This window comes from Mastigoproctus giganteus, chromosome 7 (assembly GCF_048544385.1).
Source record: "Mastigoproctus giganteus isolate SK-2022 chromosome 7, ASM4854438v1, whole genome shotgun sequence".
In the NCBI taxonomy this organism is placed as follows: Eukaryota; Metazoa; Arthropoda; class Arachnida; order Uropygi; family Thelyphonidae; genus Mastigoproctus; species Mastigoproctus giganteus.
This window is the reverse complement of record NC_143581.1, coordinates 18249864-18263671: the sequence shown is the minus strand read 5'-3', so window position 1 is coordinate 18263671 and position 13808 is coordinate 18249864. Positions and strand designations below refer to the sequence as shown.

The 13808-nt window shown below is 35.6% G+C and overlaps 1 protein-coding gene across 1 annotated transcript in view; it reads right to left on the bottom strand.

Annotated features, from left to right (window-relative positions):
* LOC150082595 (phagosome assembly factor 1) overlaps positions 1-13808 on the bottom strand; it is a 156352-nt gene that overhangs the window by 42526 nt on the left and 100018 nt on the right. Inside the window, exon 8 of the mRNA XM_090378706.1 lies at positions 9695-9807. Within this exon, the coding sequence (XP_090234832.1) occupies positions 9695-9807 (113 nt within the window). The remainder of the gene's footprint in view (positions 1-9694; positions 9808-13808) is intronic.

Here is a 13808-nt window from a genome sequence, read left to right as displayed (position 1 = left end):
AGAATGCTTGAGTCTAAACAAACATATTACCAGTGGATCAATGGCAGTTAATGGATTTCTCCATTACTTTGGAAAAAGTAGAGGTAAGTGCAATGGGAAGATAATTGGATGGGAGAGATTTGTCACCCTTTTTAGGAACTGGCTGGATATTTGCAATTTCCAATCAGATGGAAAACCAATGGAATAACAAAGTGTAAAAAGGCAACACAGAACAGTAGTAAGCTGTGCACAGGTTTTGAGAACAAGTGGAGAAATACAACCACAACCTGGAGCGTTCTTGGCATCAAGGTTCTTTAAGATTCTTCTGAACATCCCTTTGACAAAGGACCACAGGAGATACTGAGTGGAGTGTAAAGTGTGTTCATGTCAAATGGCAACAGGGGTTTCCCCATCTCCGTGTTGCTTTCATTGTGGGTGTAGTACAGTTCACTGCAAAGGCCAGAGGTTTAAAAGTGGTATGGATACTGTATATGTGTAGTGTTGTGTATTGTTGTTCATCTGGCCATTTAGCCACTGGACCCCTGCTGGGGCCCAATGTTGCCCACACTTGAGTGGAGTATACTGGGGATGGTTGGAGGTGATTTATCAAGATCAATAGAAGTTAGAAGAAAAGTAGGATGATAGTATTATTATTTTTATTATCATTGGACATACAGTGCAAGGAAGCCAGAGGCTTATGCTGCACCAGCCAAAAAAAAAATTTCTGAATTACCCTGAGAGAGAGAGAGAGAGAGAGAGAGAGAGAACAAGAGTCAGAAGAAGTAGATGGTAATCATCAAGAAAGAGAAGAATGATCATATCCAGCTCAGGACCTTGGGTGTGCCAAGCCCATACTCACCAGATGTGAGCCCCTCTTGGACCACTGTTGTTTCTCATGTTCATAAATGACATCGAAGAAGGGATAGAAGGCAGTGTGATATCAAAATTTGTAGATGACATTAAGATTGGTAAAATAGTTAATGGTCAGTACCAAGTAGTGCTCCTTCAAGATGACTTGAACACGCTGCAAGAATGGTAAGAGAAGTGGCAGCTAAATGCAAGGTCTTTACACTTGGTGGAACTGAATTGAAAACTGTGGAGGAAGAAAGGGATCTGGGAGTTACAATACAAGCAGATATCAAGTTTTCTGAACAGTGTAAACAGGCAGCCAGGAAAGCCCGTGGCATTCTATCAATGATTTATCAAACATTATCATGTAGAGATAGGGTGGTCATAATCCTACTACATAGAGCAAATGTAAGACCACATTTGGAATGTTTTTCATTTTATTCCATTATTCGTAGAAGTTTTATCCAGTTTTACTCTGAGCTACAACACTCCCACTACTTTCAGCCCTTTGCTCTGCTACTCTAGTCTGAGGCATGACTTCAATTAAATTTGACTTAATTTGACAATACTACACAAAACTAATAGATACCAAGTTATCTAACATAAAAGAAGATTGTTCAATTTCATGACCTTTTTTTGCCACAAAGCAGACGGCCTACATTGCAGTCATTGCCCTTAGACAAACTATTAGAGGGAATGGATAGACAATATGAGAAATTCTGTTTTTTTTTTTGTTTTTTTTTTTTTTTTTTTTGGTTAATGCTGCATTACCTTGCCCTCTTGCACCACCCGCCACTCCTAATACCTAGTAAGTTGGCTTTATCTTTAGCTGAGGAAGCAAAAGAATCAAGTTTTAACAAAGGTGGGAGTATAGATGGGCAAAAGTTGCAGTCAACAGCATTAGCAAGAGACCATAATACTTGACTAATTTTGGATAAGAAACATGTTTTCTACTATTAGCCTGTTCAAAATCCAGTTTGGACTGATTAATAACTGCTTTATAATTGGCATGAGCTTTAGTGTAGGCAGAAAATGAATTTGGAGATCTGGACCCAAGCCAAATGCAATATGCAACATTCTTATCTTGAACAGCCATAGCACACTTATTGGAAAAAAAACAAAGGTTTAGATAAAGGACGAGATTTTTCCATTTGCTAGTCACACAGACCAGCTGGGTCTGTGTGACTAGCAAATGGAAGCCAGCTAGAGTTGTGACCATTAAAATCACCAAAGAAAATTACCTCACTATTAGGAAAGCTGAACTGGAGAAAGTCAAGTTTCAAAGAGTTCCATGTGATTAATGGAGTTGGGAGAATGATAGTGGTAACAGGCAAATTTGACAGAATGGGGTAGAGAGATTTTAAGCCAGAGAAGGTTGAAAGAGGAGATTCCAAATTATTAAGTATCTGAAAAGAGAATATCAGAGCACACATATGCAGAAGTATCACCTTTGAAGCAAAAGGAATCAGGGAAACTGAGATGAGCAGTGGTTGAGACAACCAATAATGGGGATTCTGTCAGAAAAAGTGAGTGACCTAAAGTACTAATATCATTTTAATATAAATAGCAACACAGAAAATTAATATTCTATTTATTTAAAACTTGGAGACAATGATTGTGATAGCTGGTACAAGATGTATTGGTCTCTCATCAGACAACAAGTGAATTCTAACTGGTGAATAATGTATAAAGTCGAAATGAGCAGATAAGTGGTTTACGGAAGAAAAATATCAAACTGGAAGTGAAATGTAGTTCATTATCATCTTCAAATATAATTCCCTTCACTCACTCACTCACTCACTCTCTCTCTCTCTCTCTCTCTCTCTCTCTCTCTCTCTCTCTCTCTCTCTCTCTCTCTGTGTGTGTGTGTGTGTGTGTTTGTGTGTGTGTGTGTGTGTTTTGTTTAGTTTTTAGGCGCATTAGCAACTAAGGCCATATTGCTCCGGGATATGCAGTGGTCATTCCCTGACCTTTCCGTATTTGGTGGTCACGGGCTCGAACCCTGGTCTAATCAAGAAGCATGTGCTACGCACTGCTGCTCCTGCCCACCTGGCTACGGAGGTGTGCGTGCGTGCGTGTGTGTGTGTTGATGTGCAGCTAAAAATCAAAGAATAACTTGAAGGACTACTCTCTTTGCCTGAGATCAGCTAATTACAGCCCCAATTGAGGAGCTGTTAATATTAACAGTAGTCCAATTAATGAAAAGGGAACTGTACACAGCTAATTCCACTTGGCCCTGATATACTCCAAATAACATAAGAGATGGGAGTTCTGGGAAAAGAGATTACCAGCAAGTCATGATCTGAGCTATTTATAAAAGTTACACTGTGAAGAAGCAGTTAGGGAGGAAATGATCAAGTGTGTGAAGAGCTGTTAGGAGTATCGGATATTCTAATAGCTTCAACATTTTCCAGAGTATGTGTACACACACCTTTTTTTTTTTTATTGTGGGCTCTCCAAGGAGTATATATGTATACATACATTTTAAAGGTTATTTAAAGTACAATTCAAAATTACATTATTTTAAATTATAGTAACAACTCAACTCCCAGTGGACACAGCTTCATGAAATTTTATATTTGGGCCTTTTAAAAATATTTTCAAGCCATTTTTCATTAAAATCAGATAAATGAGAAGTACCCCACTGGTCACATTAGTCCATGAAAAGAATTAGTAATTTATAACCACTGTTTGTCTTGTACCACTTTATCCATAATAATAACTTGACCCTAATGCCACATTGTTCCATTTTGTACAACAATTGTACGTGCAGCACAGCATCATAGGTTTTACTGGAATCTAAATACAGGCATACCTCGGTTAACGTTACCTCTGATAACGAAGCCTCGATATAACGAAGTCCGCAATTTCAAGCCCCATTTAACATAAAAAAATATTCCATTTTTGTTTAATCACCTGAAATCTAAACAAACTGAAGAAATTACGGAAACCTTTGGGGCTTCTCGTGGTTGGTTGGAGAAATTTAAAAAAACGGGCCAGGATTCATAGCGTAAAATTAACAGGAGAAGCTGCAAGTGCAGATGTTGAAGCTGCAAATAAGTTTCCAGAAAAACTAAAGGAAATAATTAAACGTGAAAATTTTCCACCAAATTTGGTGTTCAAGTTGACGAAAGCGGTTTGTTCTGGAAACGGCTACCAACAAAAAGCTTCATTTCTATTGAAGAAAAATCAGCTGCTGGGTTCAAAGCAGCCAAAGACCGTTTAACGTTACTCTTTGGATCAAATGCCTCTGGCGATTATAAATTAAAATTGTTATTAGTTTACCATTCAGAAAATCCGAGGGCGTTAAAAGGTAACATAAAAATGAATTTACCTGTAATATGGAAAGCAAATAGAAAAGCGTGGGTTACCAAGGAGTTATTTACTGATTGGTTTGTTAACCACTTTTGTCCTGGAGTAAAACGGTATTGTCAAAAAAAACAAATTTGAAGAAAAAGCTCTTTTGTTGTTAGACAATGCTCCGGGACATCCTACTGATCTTAATACGTTGGACACATGCATTCCTGTCAAAGTTGTGTTTCTTCCAGCAAACAACTTCCCTGATTCAACCATTGGATCAGGGAGTAATAGCATCATTTAAAGCTTATTATCTGCGCCGAACTTTAAGCAATTTAACTGAACTAGAGGATAAAGAGGAAATGACAGTTAAAACTTTTTGGAAAAACTACACCATTAAAAACGCAATAGAAAGCATTGATAGTTCTTGGAAAGAAGTCACTAAGAAATGCTTAAATGGAGTTTGGCGCAAAATATGGCCAGAAGTTGTACTAGAAGAAGAAAATAACATCCAAGAATTAGAAATCAAGTTATCCAGATGGCTCAATCAAATAGGTTTCGAAAATGTCGATGAAGAGGATGTTAGAAATTTATTGAATGCAGAAGATGATGGTTTTTCAGTGGAAGATTTAGAAAGCTTTGTTAGCAACGAAGACAAAGATAGTGAAGGCGAAGTTAAAGAAGTACCTGCCGAAAAAGTGTTAACAACCAAAGATTTAAAAAGGTGCTTAAATGATATTGAAAACGTTTTAAATTTTTTTAGTGAAAATGATCCTGACTTAGGAAGAAGTGTTATAGTTAAGCGATCAGTGTTAAATGCAATAACTCCGTATAGGCAATTGTTAAATGAAAGAGGAAAAAAGCATAAACAATCAACTTTAACCTCATATTTTAAAATGTGATTTCACTTTGTATGTAAGTTGACTGTTTATTTAATAAAACTTTTCTTTGTTCGAAAAAAAGCTTTTCATTTTCTTTACGTAGGAACGTATCCCTATTCTGGCCATAGTATTTTTATCTCTGAAAACGAAATTTCGCTTAACGAAGTAATTTCGTGGAACGCATCCTATTCGTTAATCGAGGTATGCCTGTATACAATATCAGAATTATTCTTTTCACCCAGTTCCTATGTTACTACTTCATGGTGTCTAATCATATTGATCAGGCTCAATCTACCTTTAATAAATCTTTGCTATGATTGCATTATGGCTTCACCCCTGTTAAGATTTGTAAATGATTACAAGTCTGTTGTTACCTGCTCAAAGGCTAACATACTAAGATATACATAATAGTTAATAATAATAAAAATTAGGCATAAGAGGCATTATCCACTTCATTTCTTTATTTCTGTGGTGAGTGCTCAGTCTTTATTGTTATTTCTGTTGTTGTATTAGGGCCTCTGTGGTGTATTTTATTGCTCTGGTGGGTTGACGTTTGAGTTTCAGTGGTAATTTGGTTGCGGTAATTTGCGTTGCAGTAATATTCACAGCCAGTATGTCCAGTGGCCCTCTGATGAGAATGGATATAATGGTTATTTTTATTTGTTCCTTGGGGTTCATCTTATTTCTATTATCTTTAGTGGTAGGTTCATTATGTTTCTTTTGTGATATTTCACGCTGTTTTTGCCTCGGCATCAACAAGTGGGCACCAGTCTTAGTATTTCAAAATTTTTATATATATTTTCTTACCATGTGTCTTCATTTTCCTATTCTTTCTATGTTATGTTTCTTTGCTCTTTTCCCCCTAATATATATATATATATGTATATAGTAGAAGCATTTATATATTCTTTTGCTTCCTTTACTACTGCTCTGCGCATTTTGGAGCACTTGGCATACAATACGTTTCAAAAAATTTTTCTAGTTTTTCTCATCTGCTCTGTTTGCTTATAGAACTTATAATTTTACTATATATATACACAGTGGAACTTCTCTATTACAAACTTCTATTTAACGAATTTCTCTATATTACGAATTTTTTTGCAAAACATTGCACCTTGAAACGAAATTACATGTAAAATTAACCCCATATGGCAAGTGTTAGTCTCTCTATAACGAATTTTTAAAAAATCAGTAAAAGCATTTTCGAAGATTTTCAATTATTTACTGCTAAACAGCCGCTCAAATATGCGGCCTCCTTCCCTCCGAAATTTTGCATTAGCATCTGGAATTCATCATCCTTTTAGTGAATACTTGTGGTCGTTGACGCCCATAGGAAGGTCTTTGTTTCATTTTTGTTACAGTTATAAAACCAAATGGGTTTTCTTAAAAGTGGTCATAAACTTTACAATAAACAGGGTACATTTGTAAATTGACGTTGGCTCAGGGGAAAATGTGAAATTCGCTGCAGTAAGCCTTTAGCATGCTGCGTCGGCAATACATAGAATGCTACCATAGTCAGTTTTTAGTAATGCCTACTGAGTGACATTCGCTTCTCACCTCAACTGTACTATGTGACCTTCCTGTCAATCATATGATATGTCCATTTTCATCTAACTGGACTCCCAGTAGATGGTTTTCATGAATTTTTTTTTTTTTATTTCATTCTTTTAGAACAATTTGTCATCAATCACATAGGCTATATGCACTTGTATTTTTTTTTCCTGAAAAGTAACATACATTAACTGTAAATTTTCTTTCGTGTATATCTGAATGAAAGTCGTATATTTCTTCAAATTGATTGATAGGAAAAGTCACGTGATATGTTGAATTGGCAAGCGGACGTCATTGAGTAGGCGGTACTAACAATTCACTATATGGCCAGTGAAGAGAAGTTTGCGGTGTATGTATCAGCAAGAGCTGCAGTCCAGTAATTTTTACAGTGCAGAAACAATGTCGAAGAGAAAGTGTTTAAGTATTAATGATAAAGATTCTTCATGATATTGACCAGGGTTTTAAGAAAAAAGATAATGCGGAGAAATATGCATACCTGCAAGCAGCTTATCTACGACGTTAAAAAATCGAGAATCAATTTTAAATTCAATTGAAGGAGGAGCAGACAAGAAGCGAATTAAGTTGTGTATATACAAAGATGTTGATAAAGCTGTTCTAAAATGGGTGCAAATGATACGTGAAAAGAATATACCAATATCGGGCCAATAATTAAGCAACAAGCTCTGAAATTTGCACAGTCCCTGGGACATACAGAATTTAATGCGAGCACTGGGTGGCTAGATAAATTTCAGAAGCACCACAGAATTGTGGAAAAGGTTATTTGTGGAGAAAGTGTTAATGTAAGCGAAGAAGATTGCAACAGTTGGAGGAACAATACCTTAAAGAAGATTTTGGAAGAATATGAACCTAAGGATGTTTTAATGCTGACGAAATGGGTTTATTCTTTAAATGTTTACCGAATAGAATGCTTGCTCTTGCTTTTAAGGATGATAAATGTTTTGGCGGAAAACAGAGCAATGAAAGAATCACTGTGCTAGTTGAAGCAAATATGACAGGAAGTGAAAAATTAAGATTTTAGTCATCGGAAAATCAAAAAATCCAAGATGTTTTAGAAGCACAAAATTTTTGGAAGTTGATTACACCTTTAATAAAAAAGCATGGATGACAAGTGATATCTTTGAAGACTGGATATTAAAACTAGACAAGCATATAACAAAAGAAAAAAGGAAAATTGTGTTAATAACTGACAACTGTCTGGCACATCCTGCCAGTATTTCTGCCAAACTTAAGTGTGAATTTGTTGTTTTTACCACCAAACGTGATGTCAAAACTCCAGCCAATGGACCAAGGCATTATTGAAAATTTTAAATTTCATTATCGAAAGAGAATAATAATAAAGATTGTCAATGCGTTATCAGAAAATAGAAACTTGGAGGTTACAATTAACCTTAGAGAATGCATTTCTGAACTGGCAAAAGTTTGGACAAACGATGTCACTGAATTGTAATTGTTTTTCGAAAGCGGGATTTGCATTAAGTACAGAAGTCGAACAACAACTGAACGAAAAAGTTGAACTGCCCCTTTCACAACTGAAAAACATTTGGACATTTTTAGAATCGTCCGGAAACGTCGAAAATGAAATAACACTGGATAGTTATGTTTATGTAGATCAAGATCTGACTACAACAGAACATCCAAATGAAGATGAAATACTGCTGAACAGTGTTAGACGCAACCATGATCACGAAGAAATTAATGATGATGCTGAAGACACATCAGAACAACCTGTAGAAAAGCCAGCTCGCGAAGAAACGATTAACGCTTTTAAAACGGTTCATATGGGTCTACAGTTTTGTGAAAATGTTCCTGATAATGTTTTTAATGCTCTGAACAAATGTGAGATTTTCTTTGAGAATCAGACATTTTTTAATTGTACTGCGCAAACGAAAATTACAGATTTTTTTAATTTGTGATATTTACCAGCGAAAATTGTGTAAACGTAATTTAAATAAGTGTTTTTGAAATAAGATACTTTAAAAATAAATGTAGATTCTTTTTCTAATTAAATAACAATTTCTAATAAAAAAGATATTCTCTGTATAACAAAATTTCTCTATAACGAATTTATCGAATTCGTTATATGGATTTATCGAATTCGTTATAGGGAAGTTCGACTGTATGTATATATATAGAAGGTGGGGGCGGGGAGAGGGAGAAAGAGAATTTTAAAAAATTGTGGCAGGAGAGTAATCAATATCATACAGTTGTAATTAAACCAAAGGGCTAACAGAACTTTAAACTTAGATAATATAATTTTATATTCTTTAAGTTTAGAGAATATAAAATTATATAGTTTTATCAATGTGATATTATTTTTTTATGAGTTTTATAAAGACATAATCTTAGTAATTAACTGATAAGGAGATAACTATATTTCCTTTCCACTAATCACGGAAATGGGAAAAAATCATTTAATTTACGGAAAAAAAAATGAAACATGCCTGACGTGCACTGTGTGCATTAACTAACTCGTTTTATATAATACATGGCAGCATGAAAATAATTTTAAAATTAGAAGAGGAGATCATGCCTGTCAACCATAGTCAGATAATTTAAGGGTGTTTTTGGCTTATAAAAACTGAATTCTCTAGAATTTGGATTCAGAAGATTAAACTGATTAAGGCAATGCATAATTTGATGAAGACAGTATTATATCAAATAAAAGTAACAAGAAATTTTTTGAATTTAAAAAAAAAAATTCTTTTATGATTTTTTAACGATTTTTTAAATTCTGATTTTATTTTTGAAATAATTTCACTTAAAACTTAATACTAGACAATAAAGTCAAATAAAGTCAAAACAAGCAGAAAATGGCAATATTTAAAAGCATTTGTGTATAAAGTTCTTTTTGTGAATTTTCAAAATTTCATGAAGAAACTCACTGCACAGAATTTACCACTAGAAAAACTCACTTTTCAGAGCCCAAACAGGATCAAGAAACTCACGAGAGAGAGAGAGAGAGAGAGAGAGAGAGAGAGAGAGAGAGAGAGAGAGAGAGAGACTGTCATTTAAATTTATTTTTTCATAAATTGTTTAAATAAATTATAGTAGATTTCAAATTGAATTTGAGATGATATCTATCATTTGAAATTAAAAGACAAGAAAATTTATCTTACCTTCAGTAATAATTTGCACTTTCACGCCATGGGTCATACACTTATCCCTTAGTACTTCTAACTTGTCTAAATAGCAGTGATTATAGAAACTAGTCATGGGAAGAGGTGGTGGCCTACAATAAACGAATATTACATAGTCAGTCCATGCATAAGTATATAAAGAGCTATAGAATCATAAATATATATGTAATATAATGAGTGCTCTAAGAAATGACAGCCAGATTTCAGGAGCCTGTTAATTAGGTGATTCTGAGTCAAAAATGTTATATGAACAGACATCCCAATCTGAAGCATTTAAGTTATGAGCATTTAATGTTATGCATGTGACTGTTGGTGAAATTTGTTTAATAGTTTAAAGTAATTCTAATCATAAATTAAAAAACACTACATTCCACATATATTTTGAGGCAAAATAATTCAGCATTGAAAGTAAATGAAAAGTGAAAAAAACTTTACAAAAAAAAAATTCCAATAGCTAGATATTAGCAACTAAATAACACTGACTGGTTCCCTGGTATCATCAGTAAACTTAAACATTCAACTGGATGTTCATATTGTGGATATTGTTAACAAATATTAAAAACTATAAGAGACCCAGCAACAAACACTGAGGGACCTCACTGATTAGTCTATGAAGAGCAGTGGCCATTAATACCCCCCCCCCCCCAAATAGATGTAACTTGCCACACTGCTCCAGTCTGTACAGCAGTCATTCATGTGGAACAGTATCAAAAGCTGTACTGAAATCTAAATGTATGATGTCAAAATAATTTTTTGTTTCTAATTGGATAGATTCTATCAGCTGAGTTGTCTTATTTACTTTTAGCTTTATTCTATGAAATGATAGCCATACTTCAGGAGGTTGTTAATTAGATGATCTTGAGTTTAAAATGTTTATGAATATGTATCCCATTTACAAGAATTTTAGAGCTATGAGCATTTAAATTTTTGCATGTAGTGGTAGTTGCTAATGATCAGAGATGACCTTTAGCAAATGCTGCACCCTGACAGTGATATCCATAAGGATTTTGAATTGTCAAAAATTGCCATATAAAATGGAATTTTTGGAATTTTTTTTATAAAGTTTTTTTCACTTTTCATTTACTTTCAATGCTCAATTATTTTGAGACAAAATAATTGAGCATTGAAAGTAACTGAAAAGTAGGGAGACCTCATCTGAAAAAAGACATTGAGCTTCTTCAAAGGGTTCAAAAAAAAAAAAAAAAAAAAAAGGGTCCATGGTGAGATCGGCAGAAGGATGATCATATGAGGAAAGACTTCAATTATGTGGGCTACAGAGCTTGGCAACCAGGCACCTCAGAGATGACCTAGTAGTAGTAGTAATGGCATGTGATGCAAGAAAGCAAGTGTATGAGCTTATGCAGCATCAGCCAAAAAAAAAAAAAAAAAAAAAAACCACACCATTCCCTCCTTAAATTTAGTTAACCTATCAACTTCCACAACGACAGATGGAAATTTGTTCCAGCAATTAACCACCAGCTGGCTAAAGGCAAATTTCCGCACATCTATTCTACATCTGTCTTTTTTTAATTTGAATTTATGCACCCTTAGGTTCGTAATCTGAACAAGTGGAAGGATCCCATCAGAATTCGGCATGCTCAATCCATTCAAGGCCTTATACACCTCAATCAGATCACCGTGCAGGTGACTAGTCTCCAGCCACTGCAATTTGCAGAACTTAAGCCTCTCTTGGTAAGAGGATCCCTTCATTCCCCTCACCAAGCAAATCTACATCCTTTCTAAAATGAGGCCTCCAGACCTGTGCGCAGTACTCAAGGCGTGGCCTGACCATTGCCTTATACAGAGGGACAATCACCTCCTTTTCCCTGCTAGCAAAATTCCTATATATCATTGACAAAACTCCGTGACCTGTCCTGGCAGCCTGTCTGCATTGTCAGAAAACTTCATATCTGACTGCACAATTACTCCAAGGTCTTTTTCATTTTCTACCACCTTAAGTGTAGTACCACACAGTTGGTACGTTTCTCTGGAGTTACTTCTACCCATATGCAGTACTTTGCATTTGTCAAGGTTAAACTTCAGTTGCCACTTCTTAGCCCATCTGCCCAAATTACCTAGATCCTGTTGCAGTAGCACACTGCCATTACTGTCATTAACAACCCTGCCAACCTTTGTATCATCTGCAAACTTCAACACTAAGCCTGATATGCCTTCATCAATATCATTGATAAATATACAAAACAACAGAGGACACAACAGAAGACAACATCGAACCCTGTGGGACTCCACTAATAACATTAGTCCACAAAGAGCAGCACCCATTAATTACCACCCTCTGTCTTCTCCCACTCAACCATCCTTTTGTACTCCTCTTCTGCTCCAATTTGTACAAGTCGTCCATGCGCAACAGTGTCAAAAGCTTTCCTGAAATCCAAATATCTGATATCAGAATTGTTTTTTGCATCCAGTTCCTTTGTAACCACATCATAATATCCTATCAAATTTGTCAGACAAGACTTTCCCTTAACAAACCCATGCCGTGTCTGAATTATTGCTGCAGTCTTGTCTAGATGATCCTGCAATGCATCTTTAACCAGTGACTCCATTATTTCACCCGGAACAGAAGTTAAACTAACTGGTCTGTAATTACTTGTGTCACCCTTTGTGAATTGGGGATACATTTGCACATCTCCAGTCCGTGGGGACCTCCCCCGAGTCCAAGGATAATTAACCTTGGACTCAATAATTATGGCTAAGGTTTGCTTAGTTGCTTTGCCGCCTCCTTTAATATAACTGGATAGATCCCATCCATCCCAAGTGCCTTTCTTATGTTCAACTTCAACAATTTCTCCTCCACTTTACTCTGAGTTATTACAAAATCATTAAGCACCCTGCTACAATTTGATAACCTTCTGCCATTTTCAAACCTTAATAACTCCTCATGTGTGAATGTAGATGCAAAATACTCATTCATTTTGTTTGCTATCTGAACAGGATCATCAACAGTCGAACCATCGATATCAAGTGGACCAATCAGATTCATCCCCTTCCTTTTAGAGTTTATATAAGTAAAGAAATCCTTGCTGTTTTTCTTAGCATCTTTTGCCAAAGATTACTCGTAATCTGCCTTCGCCTGCCTAACCTCCTTTGTGACCTGATTACAGACTAGCTTATATCTGCCATAGGCTTCTGAATCGCTTGATAATTTATATGCATCCCATGCAATTTTTTTCTCTGTCACGAGTCTCATTAGTTTATTTGATAACCATTTAGGCCTAAACCTTGAACAATATTTCTTAATAGGTATGAAACTTTTAGTAGCATCCAAGATTAATTCCTTGAATGCTTCCCACTTAGAATTTACTGTTGGTAACATCGTCAGTTGATCCCACTGTACAGAATTTAAAAACTGTCTGAGACCACTGTACTCATCTTTACGGAAGCAAAAACCCTTTCCTTTACCCCTGGAGGAAATTTGAATTTATGCCCCTTAGGTTCATAATCTGAACTTTTTTGGGTTTTTTTTTTTTTTGCCAATGCAGCAAAAGCCTGTGGCTTCCTTGCACTATAGGGCAAATACTATTACTATTTACCTGTCATTCAGTAGCTATTATGAGAGTCTTAGGTCTTTTTTTACTTTTTTTTAGGTTCGTAATCTGAACAAGTGGAAGATTCAGTGTGCTCAACCCACTCAAGGCCTTATACACCTCAATCAGATCACAGTGCAGGTGCCTAGTCTCCAGCCATTGCAATTTGCAGAACTTAAGCCTCTCTTGGTAAGAGGATCCCTTCATTCCCCTCACCATTCTTGCTGCCCTTCTCTGTACATGCTCAACCCCTAATTGAGGTTTATAAGGCTCTGAGAGGGATTAGTAAAATGAATGAAGGCAGAATTTTCACTGTTATAAAGAATTCCAGAACTAGGGGCCATAAATTAAAATTTCAGGGGTTGGGTTTTAGATTAGATTGTAGGAAGTTTTCTTTTAGCCAGTGAGTTGCTGATTGCTAGAACAAGTTTGCCTCACAGCTAGTTGAGGCTGACAGCTTGAATAAATTCAAAGGTTAACTGGATAGTTACCTGTGTGAGGAAGGAAGCATATAATTTGTCTTTTCTTATCTACTTGGTTTTTTT